General features: G+C 52.1%; 1 protein-coding gene across 1 annotated transcript in view; it reads left to right on the forward strand.

Moving 5' to 3' along the window:
* GLP2R (glucagon like peptide 2 receptor) overlaps positions 1-23,001 on the forward strand; it is a 127,699-nt gene that overhangs the window by 51,162 nt on the left and 53,536 nt on the right. The window contains exon 2 of the mRNA XM_073579761.1: positions 3,526-3,622. Coding sequence (XP_073435862.1) covers positions 3,526-3,622 — 97 coding nt within the window. The remainder of the gene's footprint in view (positions 1-3,525; positions 3,623-23,001) is intronic.

The following is a 23,001-nucleotide window of genomic DNA, read 5'->3' on the forward strand; positions in this document are numbered from 1 at the left end:
AGGGACGTCTGGATGGCTAAGTTGACTTTATAATTAAGGACCCGTAGTCGGCCATACCGCGGCTCTATAGTGACCGGCTGTTGCCGGAAGTAGTCGTGTTCTACCCATTTTGTGTGTACTTGTATAGAACCCCTGCAAGGGCAAACCATGTTATTTCTTTTGGTGATCAGGCCGGGACTGAGGAAAGTTCCCTCTAGTCTTATAAACGTTAATACAGAAAGCACCTAATTGTCTCGCGACTCGTCACTGCATCCTGCGTACCTGCAAACACTACAGGAGCTGGAGACAGTAAGACTTGTGGATGGAGACTTGTGATGTTGTAGCAGAGCCCAGCAATGTAGCAGAGCTGGGACTGTCAGGAGACACATTTGTGGTGTTGTGGTAATAGCAGGTACGCAGGATGCAGTGATGAGACGCGAGACAGAAATGACTTTAAACGGTAACTTTTATAGATAAATGCCGTTAGGGCTATTGTTACGCAACCAACAGAATAACAGTGGTTGTCCTCGCAGGGAGCCAATACACATAAACAAGGATTGGGAGAACACGACTAATCCGACAAAGACCGGTCACTATATGGCCGCGGAATGGCCGACTACGGGTCCTTAGTCACTATGTATCACTTATCCGTCATGACGGCCCTCGGCATTCTGTTCCACGGTGTGTCTGCGTTGCAGCCACTGGGCCCAGCCACTGAAGATCTGGCGTAGTCTTCGGGCGTTCCGACGCCCAGGAGGAGTAGGGGCACAACAGGCCCGCGGAGAGTTCTTTGGCGGGATGTCCCCCAGCGGAGGCAGCGGGATACCGCCTGGGAGTGGGAGGGTGGAGGCCGCAACTCCCTCACAGGGACTGGCGGCGGCGGTGATAAGTGGTGGCTGGTAGGCCACAGGCGCAGTTTGAGGCCGCATTGGAGGATCCGCAGCAGGCACAGGCCCAGTCTCTACCGCGGACTGGAGCGGGGAGGTGGCAGCTACGGGGGGGCAAAGGAGGAGTCACCACCGTGGTCAGGAGTGAAGCAGCGGTGGCTGCGGGCAGCAGTGAGGAGGCCGTAGCCGAGAGCTGGAGTGAGGCAGCAGTCTTCTTTTGTCGGTAAGCTCGGCACCATCTCTCTGCGGTCCACCGAGAGTCTCCCTCCTGTCGCTGTCCTCCTCTCTGGAAGCTGCTCGTTGCTCTCGCTCTCTGGCCCTCCCCAAGTCTCCACCTCCTTCTCCCTCGTTCTGCTGACTCACACAGTCTGGCCCTCTCCTGCCCCTCTTCTCTGGACTCCTCCCCCAACTGCCCTGTCAGTCTCAGCAGTCCATCCCCTTGCTCTGCTCCCTGAAAACAGATACCCCAGGAACCTGGAAGACTGTCCCCTCAGTTCCGGCCCGGGTACTCGGCGGAGGCCTCTCCTCCTACAGTGTTGTAGCAGAACCCAGCGAAGTAGCAGAGTTGGGACTGTATGACACTTTTGGTGTTGTAGCTGAACCCAGCGATGTAGCAGAGTTGGGACTGTCAGGAGATACACTTATGGTGTTGTAGTACAACCCAGTGATGTAGCAGAGTTGGAACTGTCAGGAGACACACTTGTGGGGTTTTTAGCAGAACCCAGCGATGTAGTAGAGTTAGGTTTGTCAGAAGGCACAGTTGTGGTATTGTAGCAGAATCCAGTGATGTAGCAGAGTTGGGTTTGTCAGAATACACACTTATGGTGTTGTAGCAGAACCCAGCGATGTGGAAGAGCTAAGTTTGTTAGATGACACACTTGTGGTTTTGCAGCAGAGTTCAATGGTAAGAACTAGGTGTATGTGAGGAAACACACTTTTAGTAATGTAGCAGAGGCCAGTGATGAAGCAGAGCTCCATTTGTCAGATGACACACTAGTGGTATTGCAGCAGAGTTCAATGGTAAGAACTAGGTGTATGTTGGTAGACACACTTGAGGTACTGTAGCAGAGTCAAGTGATGTAGCAGAGCTGGGTTTATACGTTACGGACTTTGGTTTATTTGACCTGGTTATAGAAATCCGCTGACCACTTGCTGGACGGGGCCCATCGTGACATTAGCATTCAATGGGGGTTATTTACGTCCACCCATCTGACCGCCGGTCATGTCATCTATCATCATGGCATCCGGCATCTTTAACATCCTTCTACATCAGCTGGTGACTTCTCTACTAACAGGACCTTGTTCCACTTTACACAGGTCGCTGACATAAATACATTTGCTTTTACCTGTTATGGTTGTTATTGATTTATTCTGTCATTCCATTTGGCCTATACCGGGCGTATTGATGTTTCTTCATGGACATATATAGAAGAGTTTAATTCCCTTTATTATTATTGTACCTATATTTACACTGCACTTGGCACTGTGTATAACTATTTTAACAACAATTATAAGTAATATATAGGATTAAGACTCATTCTCCTTGTAGTAGACAGCCTATTGTTGAGTATTGCCCCCCTCAGAAAGTTCCTCCCTTCATTCTGTCATATTGCTTTCTTATTCTTATTCTTTTTCTTTTGTCTTTTTGATTTTAAAACATATTAATAAAGAATATGATTTTATTAGCTGGAATCTGTTCGTATTTTTCTTAGGCAGTTAAAACAAAGGGCTTTTACAGCTGCTTACAAAAAAGAGATTGGACACTTGTGATGATGTAAAAGAGTTCAGTGGTCAGTCAGAGATGGGTATGTCAGAAAACAAACTTTTGGTAATGTTGCAGAGCCCAGCAATGTAGCAGCGCTAGGTTTGTTGGAGGACACATTTGTGATGTTAGAGCAGAGTTCAGTAATAAGTCAGAGCACGATATGTCAGGAACATAACTTGTGGTGTTGTAGCAGAGCCCAGTGATGTAGCAGAGCTGGGTTTATCTGAGAATACACTTGTGGTGTTGTAGCAGAGCCCAGTGATGTAGCAGAGCTGGGTTTTTCTGAGGATGCACTTGTGGTGTTGTAGCACAGCCCAGTGATGTAGCAGAGCTGGGTTTTTCTGAGTATGCACTTGTGTTGCTATAGCAGAGTCCAGTGATGTAGCAGAGCTGGGTTTCTCTGAGGATTCACTTGTGTTGTTGTAGCAGAGTCCAGTGATGTAGCAGAGCTGGGTTTTTCTGAGGATGCACTTGTGTTGTTGTAGCAGAGCCCAGTGATGTAGCAGAGCTGGGTTTATCTGAGGATGCACTTTTGGTGTTTGGTGTTGTAGCAGAACCCAGTGATGTAGCAGAACTAGGTTTGTCAGAAGGCACTTTGGCTCCTGCCCCTGAGGGGCAGCGATTAATGTGACATATTCAGGAGTTGGCAAAACCTGGGTACGTTTTTCTCTGGGAGCTGCCATGGTGGCCACCTTACTAGCCGCCCGGATCTCCGTAGACAGACGTAATGTAGCAACAGACTATAGATGGCCGGGTTGTGGAGCTGGGCTCGTTACAGGGATGTATCACACCAATAAAATCTGCCATAAATGTAGCAGCTCCATCGGGTCCTGGCTCCGAGACGTCGCTGCCTCCGTGAGCACAATGTCACTAAACACCACTGTCCTCCTCTAGGTCAGCGGAGCTGTGCTGAAGGACATCCTGAAGAAGTGGCAGCAGTACAAGCAAGAATGCCTGACCAGGCTGGAGGAAGAGAGGACCCTGCTGACCGGTAAGACTCCGACACATGGGGAAACGAGGGTCCCGTCCACTGACACCGAGGAGAACACACAATATGGACAAGAACACAAGTATAAACACGAGTACCACCACTCATTATACTACATATATATGTATACAGGAGATACCCAGGTTATACCGGCTGTACATATATAATTATATATAGAATATACCCAGGTTATACCAGCTGTAAATATATAATTATATACAGGAGATGCCCAGTGTGATGGTGTGATATGCAATGTGGATATCATTTTGTGTATATTTCTATTTCACTGATTTTCATAGTGCTTTTCTTGTTGCCTGGTATGTCTACAGCCTGACTGTATCTGTCCATTGATGACCCCCTGCAGTTCCTTAATCCCAAGGCTCCTTTGTCTCCTCAAACTGTCTGACTACCCCTGGACATAAGGAGGGGGCTGGGGAGGACAGGAGCTGTACACAAGGAAGGGGGTGGGGAGGAGAGGAGGTGGACAAGTCAGTTCCTGTGTGGAGAGCTTTGTGAAGACTGCACCCCAGAGAGAAGGACCCATTTTATCCTCTGGTGCTAGAGCTTTGGAATCCCATCTCCCTGGACATTTTATCCTGTTACTGGGCTACATTCTTGTTCTGGACTATTGTATCCTCAGTGTGGTGGATTGTTTATGGACCTTCTAATTTTGCCTGTAATAAAGGTCTTGGGATTGTTCACGCTTCCCTCGCTCTATTGATTGTGTGGTATCGGAGAAGGACCCCGTGACAACTGGTGGCAGTGGTAGGATCAACAGAGCGTAACCCAATGGAGAACCACCCACACAGAGTGAGTACAGAAATTGGACTGTGTCCAGATTACAGGAGAGAGCCAGAGACCTGGGCCTGAACTACCAGGGACTGACTAAAAATTCCTTAATTGACCTACTGGTGGGTGCTAGCCCGGCCACCTCCTCCCAGATCTCTGAAGGACGAGCACTGGAGACAGAGATCCCCATCCAAAAAAACCAGTGGTTGGTGTGATATGAAGAAGAGATGGCGGTTCTGGGCCCCGGCATCTCTCAGGAGTACAAGGAGGAGGCTGCCCGCCGGGCACAGCGGAGACAGGAGGCAATGGAGCTTGAAAGAGGGAGTAACGCAATGTGGAGTGTAACCCCAACGATCCAGGAGCCTGTACGGATCACCCGGACAGAGTTTAAGCCATTTGATGAGGCTTCCGGAGATGTGGAGGGGTTCTTCAAGGACTTTGAGCAAGAGTGTGCTGTGTTGGAGGTGCCCCACTCTAGCTGGATGCGTTGTTAGTGGGGCTCCTGAACGGAAGCATGGCGGAGGCTTACCGAACCATTGACGCACCGCGGAATTGGGATTATAGCATTGTAAAGCGGACTATCCTGGATTACCATGCTATCACCCCAGACTCATATAGGGCCAAGTTCCGAGACCTCCCATGCACCACGGGAGGATCGTTTAGGATGCATGCACATAAGATGTCCCAGGCATGTCGGAGATGGCTGGAAGCAGAAAACGCCTTTACTGTGGAAGATGTTATACAGGCGTTCCTTATAGAACAATTTCTTGCCAAGTGCCCTGCAGAGGTACAGGAATGGGTCCGGGAGTGCACGCCTTGTACCGTGGATAGAGCTGCAGCCCTGACCGATGAAGCCCTTACTATACGGCCGGAATGGAGGAGGCTTCTGGACAATGAACCACGGCCTGCTCCCGTGCCCCGTCCCCCTCCAATTATATCTGCCCTTCCACCTAGTCGCAAGCCGATGACAATCACGCCTCACAATCCTAGGCCCCAACAGTTACGACCATGACCTGGGGGTATCACAGAGAGGAGGTGTTATGGGTGTGGGCAACCTGGACACTTGCAGTCTGGCTGTCTCTCCAGGATTCAGAGGGAGCCCCAAGCAGCCCCTCCTCGTCCAGTGCATCTTGTGCACTCCACCCCGCCTGAGGAAGAGCTACCACCACCCCCACCAGAGTGGACCACCGTCCACGGCACCATAGATACTCATCCTGGAGTGTACGGACTCCGGCCTCTGTCCTTTAGCTACTCAGAGCAACAGCAACGCCACCTGCAGGATGTCTTAATTGATGAATACAAAGTGTCAGGATTTAGAGACATGGGGGCATTCTTGACTATCGCTGACCCCTGTGTGGTTCGACCCGAGGCAATTTACCAGGGCCCGGGAATTCCCATTGTCCTGGCGGGGGGTGCCCGCAAATATATACAGCGAGCTTCTGTGCGTTTGGATTATGGTTGTGGAGAAAAACTGTGTTGGATTGGAGTTATGGGTGGACTACCTGCAGATATCCTCCTTGGTAACGACATTGGGGAAGTTACAGTGCCAATTTGTGGGAGCAGTCACCCGACTACAGGCCCTTCAAGCACTACATCATCCGGACCTCACCGGGGAGCAACCACCATGAACCGCATCAGAGTCGGTAAGCAATACATTCGCTGCTACTACATTCGGAGAGTCTTGGGACCGAGAGGAGTTTAGGAGAGAAATAGAGGGGGACACTACCTTAGCTGCCCTTAGGCGAAAGGCAGAAACTGGGCACATAATGGGGAGATAATGGGGATGGCTTCACTCAAGAAAACGGACTGTATCATCGTGTAAAAAAGGTCAGTGACCAGGGCAACCCTGACTCAGTGATCAGGCAGCTTATTGTCCCTCAGAAGTACAGGGCACAGCTACTCCAACTGGCCCATGACGTCCCCTTGGCTGGGCATCAAGGAGAATAAGGACTGAAAAGAGACTCACCCAAAGTTTTTACTGGCCGGGCGTCTCGCAGTCGGTAGCCCATTATTGCCGCAGCTGCGATGTGTGCCAGTTAATGCGGCATCCAGGAGCTCGACATAAGGTACCCCTGCAATCCCTGCGCAGAATTGAGGAACCATTTCAACGTGTAGCTGTCGACATCATAGGTCCTCTGGCCCACCCCAGCCGGTCGGGGAAAAATATATCCTGACCATGGTGGACTATGCCACTAGGTATTCTGAAGCTGTGGCCCTGTCCAGTGTTACAGCAGTAAAGGTAGCCAAGGCCCTTGTTACCATCTTTACCCGTGTAAGGTTTCCTAGTGAAATATTATCGGATCAAGGCACTCAGTTCATGTCAGATATGGTCCAGTCCCTATGGCATACCTATGGTGTTCGAGCCATTCGCACCACCCCATACCACCCGCAGACCAACGGACTATGTGAATGCTTTAATGGAACCCTAAAAAATATGCTGAGGGCTTTTGTTGACGTTGAAAAAGACTGGGAAAAGTACCTGCCACATCTCCTCTTCGCCTATCGGGAGGTTCCCCAAGAGTCCACAGGGTTCTCCTGTTTAGCCGGAAGGTCCGTGGGCCTCTCACTCTTCTGAAGAACATTTAGAGGGAGAATGCCCATCGTTCCCTATGTTCTAGAGTTCAGAGACCTTCTCGCCCAGCTAGCTACCTTGGCTAAAGAACATCAGCGAATGGCCCAGTCCAGACAAAAAACCTGGTATGACCGTAATGCCAGGAACCGGGAATTTATGGAAGGACAACAAGTGCTCATGATTACTGCTTCCCCTGCCAACAAACTTCAAGCAGTGTGGGAAGGCCCTTATCAGGTTGTCAAGAAAATTAATGACACTAACTACGTTATTGCCCTGGACTCTAGTGGTCGACGACAGAAAACCATCCATATTAACATGCTGAAAGACTACCACGACCGATCTCTGCCTGTTCAAGCTGTCTGCCACCCCCCTAGTGATACCACCGCCGACGAGTATCTCCCCGATCTCCTCCAGGTTACCCAAGCGGGAGGATAACTGGAACAAGTGCCCCTGGGCTCCCATTTATCGGACATACAAAAGGACGATATTGTCGCCATACTAAGGCCGAGGGCTGCTGCTTTCTCCTCAAAGCTGGGGAAGACTACTCTCACCAGCCACCATGTGGAAACCCCCGGACAACGCCCCATCCAGCAGGCTGCCTACCGGGTTCCAGAGGCTGTTCAAGGCATGATAAAGAACGAACTGGAGGAGATGAAATGACTGGGAGTTATTCAGCCATCTCACAGTTCTTGGGCCTCTCCTGTCGTCCTGGTCCCCAAGAAGGATGGTACAATACGATTCTGTGTTGATTACAGATGATTAAATGATGCCACCAAGAGTGATGCTTATCCATGCCCAGGATTGATGATCTATTGGATCGTCTGGCCAGTGCCCAATTTGTGACCACGTTAGACTTGAGCAAGGGGTACTGGCAGATACCCCTAACGGAGGACGCTCGGGAGCGCTCAGCCTTCATTACTCCATTTGGACTTTATGAGTTCCTGGGAATGCCCTTTGGGATGAAAACTGCTCCCGCTACTTTCCAGAGACTGGTAGATCGACTGTTACAACTATGTCAGGACTTTGCCTGTGCTTACTTGGATGACATTGCCATTTTTAACACAACCTGGGAGGAACATCTTAAACACTTGGGCATAGTGCTAGACTGTATCCTTACTGCAGGACAGACCATTCACCCTGATAAGTGCCAAATAGGGATGGCTGAGGTGCAGTACCTCAGGCAAAGAGTAGGGGGTGGGACACTAAGGCCTGAGCCTGCCAAGGTGGAAGCCATTAGCAACTGGTGTAGACTCCAGAAAAAAAAGCAGGTACTTGCATTTTTAGGAACTTCTGGTTACTATCGCAAATTTGTTTCTAACTTCAGCACCTTGGCCAAGCCCCTAACCGACCTGACTTGCAAGAACATGCCTAGGAATGTGACATGGACGATGGCATGCAAGGATGCCTTTTCAGCGTTAAAGACTGCCCTCGTCACTGCTCCTGTCTTGGCTGCCCCGGATTATAAACGCAGGTTCCTCGTGCAGACAGATGCATCCACCTTTGGGATTGGGGCAGTACTTAGCCAAGTGAACGCCGCCGGAGGAGAACATCCTGTTGCTTTTGCCAGTCGGAAACTACTGGATCGGGAAGTTGCCTATGCCACTATTGAAAAGGAGTGCCTTGCCATCGTATGGGCGCTAAAAAAATTGCAGCCATACTTGTATGGCAGAGACTTTACAATTGTTACAGACCACAACCCCCTCACATGGCTGAACCGTGTATCAGGGGACAATGGAAGATTGCTGCGGTGGAGCTTGTCCTTACAACCCTACAGCTTCTCCATCCAATACAAGTGGGGAAGCCAACACCAGAACGCCGATGGACTGTCTCGACAAGAACAACCATAGGCTCCCCAGGCCGACCTACCCCTGCCACTGTACAAGGAACTATAAATGGTTGAGCAATGTGGACTAAAGTGAGCAGGCCAGAGGTCTGTGTAGACCTCATGGCGTGCTCACTTATTATAGGGGGGGAGAGGTTGTGATGGTGTGATATGTTATGTGGATATCATTTTGTGGATATTTCTATTTCACTGATTTTCATAGTGTTTTTCTCCTTCGTCTCATTGGGGGACACAGAGACTGTGGGTGTGTGCTTCTGCCGCCTGGAGGCCGACACTAAGTGTACAAAAAAAGAGTTAGCTCCTCCTCCGCCGCATACACCCTCGCCCCTAGGCCGGGCGTAACTCAGTTTTTGCTTAGTGTCTGATGGAGGCACACGCAGTCTGGAGTTCCAGACTAGATTTTTTTTTTTTTTTTTTCTTTTCCCTTCCTTCTTTTCTATGAAGATAAGATAGGGGCGACGGATCCTATAGAGAGGATCCGATCTCCCCAAATCACCAACGGGCGAACACGTGTGAGTAACCCTCCACGTGTCCTCTCCCGCACCGAGGGACACATCTGGGACTTTTTTCCAGACATCTATTTTTTAACGAAAGAGGGGCAACGCGTCCTGATTAGAGGACTCGGTTTCCCCACAAACTTCATCAGGCGCGTGTGAGCAGAACCAGTGGTCAGCCTCCACGTTGTTCCTCTCCTACAGCAGCAGTGTATGGAGGCCCCGTCCACCCCTTGGTTGTGAGTCCAGGGGGTTGAATCGGAGGCGCAGGTAAGAGCGCCCAGGAGCGGGGGTTCCGGTACAGGGGAAGAGGCCGCGAGTAGAACCGACAGAGCCAGACCCCCCCCCCCCACCCTGCACGGCGAATGGTCCTGCTCACCTATTTAATATATGGGTCTGCTCCGGGAGCGCACCGCAAATTGGCGAGAGGAGCCGCGAGTATCGCGCGAGGCCGCGCGCCGACTTCCGGTGGTGGCCGGAAGTCCCGCCCGCTGACTTCCGGTGGTAGCCGGAAGTCCCGCCCGCTGACGCGGCGGTGGCGGCGGCGAATGCGGAGACGTGCGATATAGGGCAGGAGGTCAGAGAAACGGCGGGCGCACAGATCCCAGAGACTTCCGCCCTAACACCTCGCATCCACGCAGGGGTACTGCGGACAGGAGCCGGTGGGTGAGTGTAACTCCGTGTGGAGAACCACGCTGCTTGTCAAGGAAGAGGTTACCCTCCTCCTCCTTCTACTCTGCCTTCAGCCTGTGCAAGTATGTCTGCCAAAGGGAAAGCTCACTCTTTCCTTTACACGGTTTGCGTGTCCTGTGGGGTCAGGCTGCCAAAGGCACAGGCGGGTAAATATTGTGAAGCCTGTGAGTCGGAGCGCGCCCAGGAGCCCCCCACTGTGTCTGAACCCAGGGGTCAGGACCCCCCGGAATGGGCGGTGTCCTTATCGCAGTCTATGCTGTCCCTTACAAGGGCAATTGAATCCCTTCAGGGCCCGGGCAGGAACAGGGAGGGGGGTCTGCCAGCGGAAGAGAGCTCGTCCTCGTCTCAGGACCCTCCAACCATTAGAGGTCGCTCCAGTACCAGGCAAGCTCATATCAAGAGGGTTCGTTCCCCGTCGGCCGGACCCTCCGGGGTTTCGGCGGCGGGTATTAGGGCATCCCGTTCCCCGTCACTAAGCTCTGGGAGCGATCAGGATGAAGGAGAGGAGGAAGAGGCCTGGAATCTAGAGAGTCTGGGGTTCCAGGATTCGGTGGACAGTCTCATTGAGGCAGTCAACCAGACTTTAGAGATCGAGGACGATTTGCCCACAGCCTCAGGTCACAAGGTCTCTTTTAAGAAATCCAGGCGACCACATAGAAGATTTGCCACGCATCCGGAGTTTGAGGAGCTAGTCCAGAAACATAGAGATCACCCGGATAAGCGTTTTGCAATGCAAAAAGCGCTGCAGGCAAAGTATCCGTTTCCTCCTGAGCTCCATAAGGCTTGGGTAGAGTCGCCAGTAGTGGATCCTCCGGTGTCACGTTTAGCATCAAGATCGCTATTGTCGATACCCAGTGTTTCCTCTATAAAGGACCCAACTGATCGCCTCATGGACGGGCTTGCCCGCTCGGTATATGAGGCAGCAGGGTCGGCTCTGGCCCCCTCCTTTGCGGCGACTTGGGTGGCTAAGGCCATGGTTTCGTGGGGGGACGCTCTGTATAAGGCCCTCCAGGACAGGGATCTCCCCGCGGAGGTCTTAGAGGTGGCAAATCAGATGTCAGGAGCAAGTGATTATCTTGTCAGCGCCTCACTGGACGCGGCCGAGTGTTCGGCGGTGGCGGCGGCGAATGCGATCGCCATTAGGCGTGCATTATGGCTGAGACTGTGGAAAGCGGATTCTATCTCTAAAAAATCCTTAACCTCATTGCCGTTTCAGGGCAATCGACTGTTCGGTGAGAAGCTGGATAGGCTTATCTCAGAAGCCACAGGGGGGAAGAGTAGTTTCCTTCCGCAGCAGAGAAGTCGCCCGGCATTCAGGCAAACGCAAAGGCGTTTTCGGCCCTTTCGTAGCCCCTGGGGGGGGACTTCGGCCAGGGCATACTCCTCCGCAAACGATGGCCAGAGTAGGGAAAGACAAGTCTCTTACAGGGCCAATCCGCTGGGTAGAGGCCGAGGCCATTTACCCAGAGCGAAGGGGGCCAAGCCCCAAAAACCTCCAGCTAAATGACTGGAGGCACTCCGTACCTACGGACGACAGAGTGGGCGGACGCCTACTAAGGTTCAGCCACGTTTGGGTCGCAGTGACACGCGACTCTTGGGTGGCAGAACTTGTATCGTCCGGGTACAAGATAGAGTTTGTCGGACGGCCACCTCAGCGATTCTTCCGTTCGCGACTTTCCATAACAGATTCGCAGGCGAAGAGTTTGTTACAGGCTGTAGCGTCGCTACAGCTCAAAGGGGTCATCGCCCCAGTGCCGCAGAGCGAAGAGTCGCAGGGGTTTTACTCCAATCTTTTTTCGGTCCCCAAAAAAGACGGGACTGTGAGGCCGGTTCTGGATCTAAAGATCCTAAACAGATTCATCAGGGTCAGGCGATTCCGGATGGAATCCCTCCGCTCGGTCATTGCAGCCATGGATCCAGGGGAATTCCTGGCCTCAATCGATGTGCAGGATGCATATCTGCATATTCCGATATTCCCCCCACACCAGAGGTTCCTGCGATTTGCGATCGGAGGACGTCACTTCCAATTCGTGGCTCTGCCCTTCGGTCTGGCCACTGCCCCCAGAGTCTTTACAAAGATAATGGCGGTGGTTATGGCCATCCTGCATGCACGGGGCATAGCGGTGTTACCTTACCTGGACGACCTTTTGGTAAAGGGGCCGTCGTTTCAGGAGTGCCAGGACAATGTCAGGATTACTCTGGATACCCTGGCCCGTCTGGGCTGGCTGATCAATTGGAGCAAGTCGTCCTTGGTTCCAGCCCAAAAAATTGTGTTCCTAGGCATGATTTTCGACACCTCCCGGGGGCTGGTGATCCTCCCTCAGGACAAGGCGCAAAAAATCAAGCAAGGGATACGGAACCTTCTACAGCCGGGCTCCAGGTCCATCCGGTATGGCATGAGTGTTTTGGGCAGAATGGTGGCGGCGATAGAAGCAATCCCGTTTGCCCAGTTCCATCTCCGTCCGCTTCAGCATGCGCTCTTGACAGCATGGGACCGGAGGCTGCTGTCTCTCAGTCATCGGTGCAAGTTGTCTCCGCTGGTACGGAGTTCTCTCCGGTGGTGGACTCGCGACTCGTCTCTGGTCCAGGGGAAACCCTTTCCCCCGGAACAATGGTTGGTGGTGACGACCGATGCAAGCCTGCAAGGTTGGGGAGCAGTTTTCCAGAGTCACATAGCCCAGGGGCGGTGGTCCGTTCAGGAGATAGTTCTCCCGATCAACATTCTGGAGATACGGGCAATACGATTGGCCCTACAACATTTTCAGTGTTTCCTGAGACACCAGCCGGTGCGCGTCCAGACGGACAATGCTACAGCAGTAGCATATGTCAACCATCAAGGGGGCACGCGCAGCCAGGCAGCCATGCGCGAGGTCGGACTGGTACTACGTTGGGCGGAGAAGAACCGCGTGGTAATTTCAGCGGTGCACATCCCAGGAGTCGAAAACTGGGCGGCAGATTTTCTCAGCCGACAGGGGGTCGCGGCAGGGGAATGGTCCCTGCACCCCGAGGTCTTTCAGCAGATCTGCCAACGGTGGGGGACACCAGACGTGGACCTTATGGCATCCAGAGAGAATGCCAAAGTACTAAGGTTCGTTGCTCGATCCCTCGATCCGCAGGCAATCGCAGCAGACGCGCTGGTGCTCCCGTGGAGCCAGTTTCGTCTCCCGTACTTGTTCCCCCCGCTGCCGCTGCTTCCAAGAGTTATCAGGAAAATAAGGAGAGAGAAGGTTCCAGCAATTCTGCTGGCCCCGGACTGGCCCCGGCGGGCCTGGTACGCAGATCTGGTCCAACTAGTGGTGGACGTACCCTGGCGTCTTCCAGATCGGCCGGACTTACTGTCCCAGGGGCCGATCTGCCATCCGAACTTAGGGGCCCTGTGTTTGACGGCGTGGCCATTGAATCTTGGCTGTTAACACAGGCAGGATTCAGACGCGATGTGGCGGCCACGATGGTGAGTGCCCGAAAGCCTTCCTCGGCGAGGGTGTATCATCGAACTTGGGAAGTTTTCTTCCGTTGGTGTAGGGATCGTGAAGTGGCTCCTCTGGTTTTTTCGATCCCCAACGTACTGGCTTTTCTACAGGCAGGGCTGGACGCAGGGTTGGCCCCGAGTTCCCTCAGAACGCAAATCTCGGCCCTGTCGGTACTTTTCCAACGAAAAGTCGCTTCCGTCTGGCAGGTTAGGACGTTTATGCAAGGGGTCGCACATTTAGTACCCCCCTATAAGGCGCCGACGGAATCATGGGACCTGAACTTGGTGCTCAGAGCCCTTCAGGAGGCCCCTTTCGAACCATTGCAAGAGGTATCCTTGCCTTACCTGTCCAGAAAGGTCGTTTTTCTAGTAGCCATAACGTCTATTAGGCGGGTTTCGGAATTGGCGGCCTTATCTTGTAAACCACCGTTCCTAACCTTTTATAAGGATAAGGTAGTTTTAAGGCCAGCTCCCCCCTTCTTGCCGAAGGTTGTGTCTGCATTTCATATCAACGAGGACATCGTCTTACCTTCATTTTGCCCGGCACCGGTGCACAGGGTAGAGAAGGCTTTGCACACCCTGGATCTGGTAAGAGCTCTTAGGAGGTATGTGACAAGGACGGCGCCATTCCGCCAGACAGATTCTCTATTCGTGGTTCCAGAGGGACGGCGGAAGGGGCTCGCTGCGTCCAGAGCGACTTTGGCCAGATGGGTTCGCCTGACGGTCCAAGAAGCTTATCAAATCAGTGGCACGCCGGTTCCGGCAGGGATCAAGGCTCACTCGGCACGGGCAGTGGGTGCCTCATGGGCACTACGACACCAGGCTTCAGCGGAGCAGGTATGCAAAGCAGCTACCTGGTCCAGTTTACATACGTTTGTCAAACATTATAACGTACATACCCAGGCATCCTCGGATGCAAGCCTGGGAAGAAAGATTCTCCAGGCAGCAGTTGCGCACCTCTAGTCAGGGGCGCAAATTAGCATGGATTGGGTGAGCTAAGATCCCGCCCAGAGGACTGCTTTAGGACGTCCCACAGTCTCTGTGTCCCCCAATGAGACGAAGGAGAAACATGGATTTTTGTGAGTACTCACCGTAAAATCCTTTTCTCCGAGACGCTCATTGGGGGACACAGCACCCACCCTATCAGCCAGTTGGCATTTACTTATTTTGAGTTTTACAAATTCCTTGTACAAGGTTTAGGGTGGCCCCTTTTTCAGACATATAGTTTCTTGCCTGAGTTTAAGGCGCGTTCTCCTACTGCTTATGCACTAAACTGAGTTACGCCCGGCCTAGGGGCGAGGGTGTATGCGGCGGAGGAGGAGCTAACTCTTTTTTTGTACACTTAGTGTCGGCCTCCAGGCGGCAGAAGCACACACCCACAGTCTCTGTGTCCCCCAATGAGCGTCTCGGAGAAAAGGATTTTACGGTGAGTACTCACAAAAATCCATGTTTCTTGTTGCCTGGTATGTCTATAGCCTGACTGTATCTGTCTCTTGATGACCCCCTGCAGTTCCTTAATCCCCAAGGCTACTTTGTCTCCTTAACCTGTCTGACTACCCCTGGACATAAGGAGGGGGCTGGGGAGGGCAGGAGCTGTACACAAGGAAGAGGGTGGGGAGGAGAGGAGGTGGACAAGTCAGTTCCTGTGTGGAAAGCTTCGTGAAGACTGCACCCCAGAGAGAAGGACCCATTTTATCCTCTTTCTGGACTGCATTCTTGTTCTGGACTATTGTATCCTCAGTGTGGTGGATTGTTTATGGACCTTCTAATTTTTCCTGTAATAAAGGTCTTGGGATTGTTTACACTTCCCTTGCTCTGTTGATTGTGTGGTATCAGAGAAGGACCCCGTGACACCCAGGTTACACCAGCTGTACATATATAATTATATGCAGGAGATGCCCAGGTTATACCAGCTGTACATATATAATTATATATAGAATATACCCAGGTTATACCATCTGTACATGTATAATTATATACAGGAGATGCCCAGGATATACTGGCTGTACATATATAATTATATACAGAAGATGCCCGGGTTATACCGGCTGTACATATATAATTATATACAGGAGATGCCCAGGTTATACCAGCTGTACATATATAATTATATACAGGAGATGCCCGGGTTATACCGGCTGTACATATATAATTATATACAGGAGATGCCCAGGTTATACCAGCTGCACATATATAATTATATACAGGAGATGCCTAGGTTATACCAGACGTATATATTTAATTATATACAGGAGATGCCCAGGTTATACCAGCTGTACATATATAATTATAAACAGGAGATGCCCAGGTTATACCAGAAATATATATATATATATATATAATTATATACAGGAGATGCCCAGGTTATACCGGCTGTACATATAATTATATACAGGAGATGCCCAGGATATACCAGCTGTACATATATAATTATATACAGGAGATGCCCAGGTTATACCAGCTGTACATATATAATTATATACAGGAGATGCCCAAGTTATACCAGAAGTATATATATATAATTATATAAAGGAGATGCCCAGGTTATACCGGCTGTACATATATAATTATATATAGGAGATGCCCAGGTTATACCAGCTGTACATGTATAATTATATACAGGAGATGCCCAGTTTATACCGGCTGTACATATATAATTATATACAGGAGATACCCAGGTTATACGAGCTGCACATATATAATTATATACAGGAGATACCCAGGTTATACCAGCTATACATATATAATTATATACAGGAGATGCCCAGGTTATACCAGCTGTACATATATAATTATATACAGGAGATGCCCAGGTTATACCTGCTGTACATATATAATTATATACAGGAGATGCCCAGGTTAAACCGGCTGTACATATATAACTATATACAGGAGGTGCCCAGGTTATACCAGCTGTACATATATAATTATATACAGGAGATACCCAGGTTATACCAGTTATAAATATATATAATTATATACAGGAGATGCTCAGGTTATACCAGCTGTACATATATAATTATATACAGGAGATGCCCAGGTTATACCAGCTGTACATATATAATTATATACAGTAGATACCCAGGTTATACCAGCTGTACATATATAATTATATACAGGAGATGCCCAGGTTATACCAGCTGTACATATATAATTATATACATGGGAGATGCCCAGGTTATACCGGCTGTAGATATGTAATTATATACAGGAGATGCCCAGGTTATACCAGCTGTACATATATAATTATATACAGGAGATGCCCAGGTTATACCAGCTGTACATATAATTATATACAGGAGATGCCCAGGTTAAACCGGCTGTACATATATACAGTAACTATACATGGGAGATGCCCAGGTTATACCATAATGCTCCCTATGGCTTCTCAACAGTATATTAAATTTTTAGCAGCACTTAATTGTATATTTCTTATTTTTCTCTTTAATTGTCGTTATTTTTAATATTATAATCAGAGAATTTGTTAAAGTAGGAAAAACAAGTTGTTCCTCTGGGAGATTTGCCAGGATCAGTGTTTTTTCCTGTTTTCCTGATGCCTCCCACGTGTATCTGTGAATCAGCAGAGATTGTATCAGAGGACGGTGATAATAACCTCCAGTGTGGGGGCGGTACATGGGGCAGTGATAATAACCTGCAGTGTGGGGGTGGTACATGGGGCAGTGATAATAACCTCCAGCGTGGGGGCGGTACATGGGGCAGTGATAATAACCTGCAGTGTGGGGGCGGTACATGGGGCAGTGATAATAACCTGCAGTGTGGGGGCGGTACATGGGGCAGTGATAATAACCTGCAGTGTGGGGGCGGTACATGGGGCAGTGATAATAACCTCCAGCGTGGGGGCGGTACATGGGGCAGTGATAATAACCTGCAGTGTGGGGGCGGTACATGGGGCAGTGATAATAACCTGCAGTGTGGGGGCGGTACATGGGGCAGTGATAATAACCTCCAGCGTGGGGGCGGTACATAGGGCAGTGATAATAACCTCCAGCGTGGGGGCGGTACATGGGGCAGTGATAATAACCTCCAGCGTGGGGGCGGTACATGGGGCAGTGTTAATAACCTCCAGCGTGGGGGTGGTACATGAGGCAGTGTTAATAACCTCCAGTGTGGGGGTGGTACATGGGGCAGTGATAATAACCTCCAGCGTGGGGGCAGTACATGGGGCAGTGATAATAACCTCCAGCGTGGGGGAGGTACATGAGGCAGTGATAATAACCTCCAGCGTGGGGGCGGTACATGGGGCAGTGATAATAACCTCCAGCGTGGGGGCAGTACATGGGGCAGTGATAATAACCTCCAGCGTGGGGGAGGTACATGAGGCAGTGATAATAACCTCCAGTGTGGGGGCGGTACATGGGGCAGTGATAATAACCTCCAGCGTGGGGGCGGTACATGGGGCAGTGATAATAACCTCCAGCGTGGGGGAGGTACATGAGGCAGTACATGGGGCAGTGATAATAACCTCCAGTGTGGGGCGGTACATGGGGCAGTGTTAATGACCTCCAGCGTGGGGGCGGTACATGGGGCAGTGATAATAACCTCCAGTGTGGGGGCGGTACATGGGGCAGTGATAATAACCTCCAGCGTGGGGGCGGTACATGGGGCAGTGATAATAACCTCCAGTGTGGGGGCGGTACATGGGGCAATGTTAATAACCTCCAGCGTGGGGGTGGTACATGGGGCAGTAATAATAACCTCCAGTGTGGGGGTGGTACATGGGGCAGTGATAATAACCTCCAGTGTGGGGGCGGTACATGGGGCAGTGTTAATAACCTCCAGCGTGGGGGCGGTACATGGGGCAGTGATAATAACCTCCAGTGTGGGGGCGGTACATGGGGCAGTGACAATATCCTCCAGTGTGGGGGCGGTACATGGGGCAGTGATAATATCCTCCAGTGTGGGGCCGATACAGGGGGCAGTGACAATATCCTCCAGGTCGGGGCAGGTACATGGGGCAGTGATAATAACCTCCAGTGTGGGGCCGGTACAGGGGGTAGTGATAAAAACCTCCAGGTGTGGGGGCGGTACATGGGGCAGTGACAATATCCTCCAGTGTGGGGCACATACATGGGGCAGTGATAATAACCTCCAGTGTGGGGCGGTACATGGGGCAGTGATAATAATCTCCAGTGTGGGGCAGGTACACGAGGCTGTGATTATAGCTCCAGTGTGGGGCCGGTACATGGAGCGGTGCTAATAGTACCACTTGTGGGATCGGTGCATGGGGTGGTGATAATAACCTCCAGTGTGGGCCCGGTACAGGGGGCAGTGATAATAACCTCCAGTGTGGGGGCGGTACATGGGGCAGTGATAATAACCTCCAGTGTGGGGGCGGTACAGGGGGCAGTGATAATAATCTCCAGTGTGGGGGTGGTACATGGGGCAGTGACAATATCCTCCAGTGTGGGGCCGGTACAGGGGGCAGTGATAATAATCTCCAGTGTGGGTCCGGTACAGGGGGCAGTGATAATAACTTCCAGTGTGGGGCCGGTACAGGGGGCAGTGATAATAATCTCCAGTGTGGGGCCGGTACAGGGGGCAGTGATAATATCCTCCAGTGTGGGGGTGGTACATGGGGCAGTGACAATATCCTCCAGTGTGGGGGCGGTACAGGGGGCAGTGATAATAATCTCCAGTGTGGGGCCGGTACAGGGGGCAGTGATAATATCCTCCAGTGTGGGGCCGGTACAGGGGGCAGTGATAATATCCTCCAGTGTGGGGCCGGTACATGGGGCAGTGATAATATCCTCCAGTGTGGGGCCGGTACATGGGGCAGTGATAATAACCTGCAGTGTGGGGGCGGTACATGGGGCAGTGATAATAACCTCCAGCGTGGGGGCGGTACATGGGGCAGTGATAATAACCTCCAGCGTGGGGGCGGTACATGGGGCAGTGTTAATAACCTCCAGCGTGGGGGTGGTACATGGGGCAGTGATAATAACCTCCAGTGTGGGGGCTGTACATGAGGCAGTACATGGGGCAGTGATAATAACCTCCAGCGTGGGGGCAGTACATGGGGCAGTGATAATAACCTCCAGCGTGGGGGAGGTACATGGGGCAGTGATAATAACCTCCAGCGTGGGGGAGGTACATGAGGCAGTACATGGGGCAGTGATAATAACCTCCAGTGTGGGGCGGTACATGGGGCAGTGTTAATAACCTCCAGCGTGGGGGCGGTACATGGGGCAGTGATAATAACCTCCAGTGTGGGGGCAGTACATGGGGCAGTGTTAATAACCTCCAGCGTGGGGGCGGTACATGGGGCAGTGATAATAACCTCCAGTGTGGGGGCGGTACATGGGGCAGTGATAATAACCTCCAGTGTGGGGGCGGTACATGGGGCAGTGATAATAACCTCCAGTGTGGGGGCGGTACATGGGGCAGTGATAATAACCTCCAGTGTGGGGGCGGTACATGGGGCAGTGATAATAACCTCCAGCATGGGGGTGGTACATGAGGCAGTACATGGGACAATGTTAATAACCTCCAGCGTGGGGGCGGTACATGGGGCAGTGTTAATAACCTCCAGCATGGGGGCGGTACATGGGGCAGTGATAATAACCTCCAGTGTGGGGGCGGTACATGGGGCAGTGATAATAACCTCCAGTGTGGGGGCGGTACATGGGGCAGTGATAATAACCTCCAGTGTGGGGGCGGTACATGGGGCAGTGATAATAACCTCCAGTGTGGGGGCGGTACATGGGGCAGTGATAATAACCTCCAGCGTGGGGGTGGTACATGAGGCAGTACATGGGACAATGTTAATAACCTCCAGCGTGGGGGCGGTACATGGGGCAGTAATAATAACCTCCAGTGTGGGGGTGGTACATGGGGCAGTGATAATAACCTCCAGTGTGGGGGCGGTTCATGGGGCAGTGTTAATAACCTCCAGCGTGGGGGCGGTACATGGGGCAGTGATAATAACCTCCAGTGTGGGGGCTGTACATGGGGCAGTGACAATATCCTCCAGTGTGGGGGCGGTACATGGGGCAGTGATAATATCCTCCAGTGTGGGGCCGATACAGGGGGCAGTGACAATATCCTCCAGGTCGGGGCAGGTACATGGGGCAGTGATAATAACCTCCAGTGTGGGGCCGGTACAGGGGGCAGTGATAAAAACCTCCAGGTGTGGGGGCGGTACATGGGGCAGTGATAATAACCTCCAGTGTGGGGCACATACATGGGGCAGTGATAATAACCTCCAGTGTGGGGCGGTACATGGGGCAGTGATAATATCCTTCAGTGTTGGACTGGTACAAGGGGCAGTGATAATAATCTCCAGTGTGGGGCAGGTACACGAGGCTGTGATTATAGCTCCAGTGTGGGGCCGGTACATGGAGCGGTGATAATAGTACCACTTGTGGGATCGGTGCATGGGGTGGTGATAATAACCTCCAGTGTGGGCCCGGAACAGGGGGCAGTGATAATAACCTCCAGTGTGGGGGCGGTACATGGGGCAGTGATAATAACCTCCAGTGTGGGGGCGGTACAGGGGGCAGTGATAATAATCTCCAGTGTGGGGGTGGTACATGGGGCAGTGACAATATCCTCCAGTGTGGGGCCGGTACAGGGGGCAGTGATAATAATCTCCAGTGTGGGGCCGGTACAGGGGGCAGTGATAATAACCTCCAGTGTGGGGCCGGTACAGGGGGCAGTGATAATAATCTCCAGTGTGGGGCCGGTACAGGGGGCAGTGATAATATCCTCCAGTGTGGGGGTGGTACATGGGGCAGTGACAATATCCTCCAGTGTGGGGGCGGTACAGGGGGCAGTGATAATAATCTCCAGTGTGGGGCCGGTACAGGAGGCAGTGATAATATCCTCCAGTGTGGGGGTGGTACAGGGGGCAGTGATAATATCCTCCAGTGTGGGGGCGGTACAGGGGGCAGTGACAATATCCTCCAGTGTGGGGCCGGTACATGGGGCAGTGATAATAACCTCCAGTGTGGGGGCGGTACATGGGGCAGTGATAATAATCTCCAGTGTGGGGCCGGTACAGGGGGCAGTGATAATAACCTCCAGTGTGGGGGTGGTACATGGGGCAGTGACAATATCCTCCAGTGTGGGGCCGGTACAGGGGGCAGTGATAATAACCTCCAGTGTGGGGGCGGTACAGGGGGCAGTGATAATAATCTCCAGTGTGGGGCCGGTACAGGGGGCAGTGATAATATCCTCCAGTGTGGGGCCGGTACAGGGGGCAGTGACAATATCCTCCAGTGTGGGGCCGGTACATGGGGCAGTGACAATATCCTCCAGTGTGGGGGTGGTACATGGGGCAGTGACAATATCCTCCAGTGTGGGGGCGGTACAGGGGGCAGTGACAATATCCTCCAGTGTGGGGGTGGTACATGGGGCAGTGACAATATCCTCCAGTGTGGGGGTGGTACAGGGGGCAGTGATAATAACCTCCAGTGTGGGGGCGGTACATGGGGCAGTGACAATATCCTCCAGTGTGGGGGTGGTACAGGGGGCAGTGACAATATCCTCCAGTGTGGGGGTGGTACATGGGGCAGTGACAATATCCTCCAGTGTGGGGGTGGTACAGGGGGCAGTGATAATAACCTCCAGTGTGGGGGCGGTACATGGGGCAGTGACAATATCCTCCAGTGTGGGGGCGGTACAGGGGGCAGTGATAATAATCTCCAGTGTGGGGCCGGTACAGGGGGCAGTGATAATATCCTCCAGTGTGGGGCCGGTACATGGGGCAGTGATAATATCCTCCAGTGTGGGGGCGGTACAGGGGGCAGTGACAATATCCTCCAGTGTGGGGGTGGTACATGGGGCAGTGACAATATCCTCCAGTGTGGGGGTGGTACAGGGGGCAGTGATAATAACCTCCAGTGTGGGGGCGGTACATGGGGCAGTGACAATATCCTCCAGTGTTGGGGCGGTACAGGGGGCAGTGATAATAATCTCCAGTGTGGGGCCGGTACAGGGGGCAGTGATAATATCCTCCAGTGTGGGGCCGGTACATGGGGCAGTGATAATATCCTCCAGTGTGGGGCCGGTACATGGGGCAGTGATAATAACCTCCAGTGTGGGGGCGGTACATGGGGCAGTGATAATAACCTCCAGTGTCGGGGCAGGTACATGGGGCAGTGATAATATCCTCCAGTGTGGGGCCGGTACATGGGGCAGTGATAATAACCTCCAGTGTGGGGGCGGTACATGGGGCAGTGATAATAACCTCCCGTGTGGGGGCGGTACATGGGGCAGTGATAATATCCTCCAGTGTCGGGGCAGGTACATGGGGCAGTGATAATATCCTCCAGTGTCGGGGCAGGTACAGGGGGCAGTGATAATAATCTCCAGTGTGGGGCCGGTACAGGGGGCAGTGATAATATCCTCCAGTGTGGGGGCGGTACAGGGGGCAGTGACAATATCCTCCAGTGTGGGGCCGATACAGGGGGCAGTGATAATGACCTCCAGTGTTGGGGTGGTACATGGGGCAGTGACAATATCCTCCAGTGTGGGGGTGGTACAGGGGACAGTGATAATATC

Source organism: Dendrobates tinctorius, unplaced genomic scaffold (assembly GCF_039654945.1).
Source record: "Dendrobates tinctorius isolate UK_male_01 unplaced genomic scaffold, ASM3965494v1 ptg000063l, whole genome shotgun sequence".
NCBI lineage: Eukaryota > Metazoa > Chordata > Amphibia > Anura > Dendrobatidae > Dendrobates > Dendrobates tinctorius.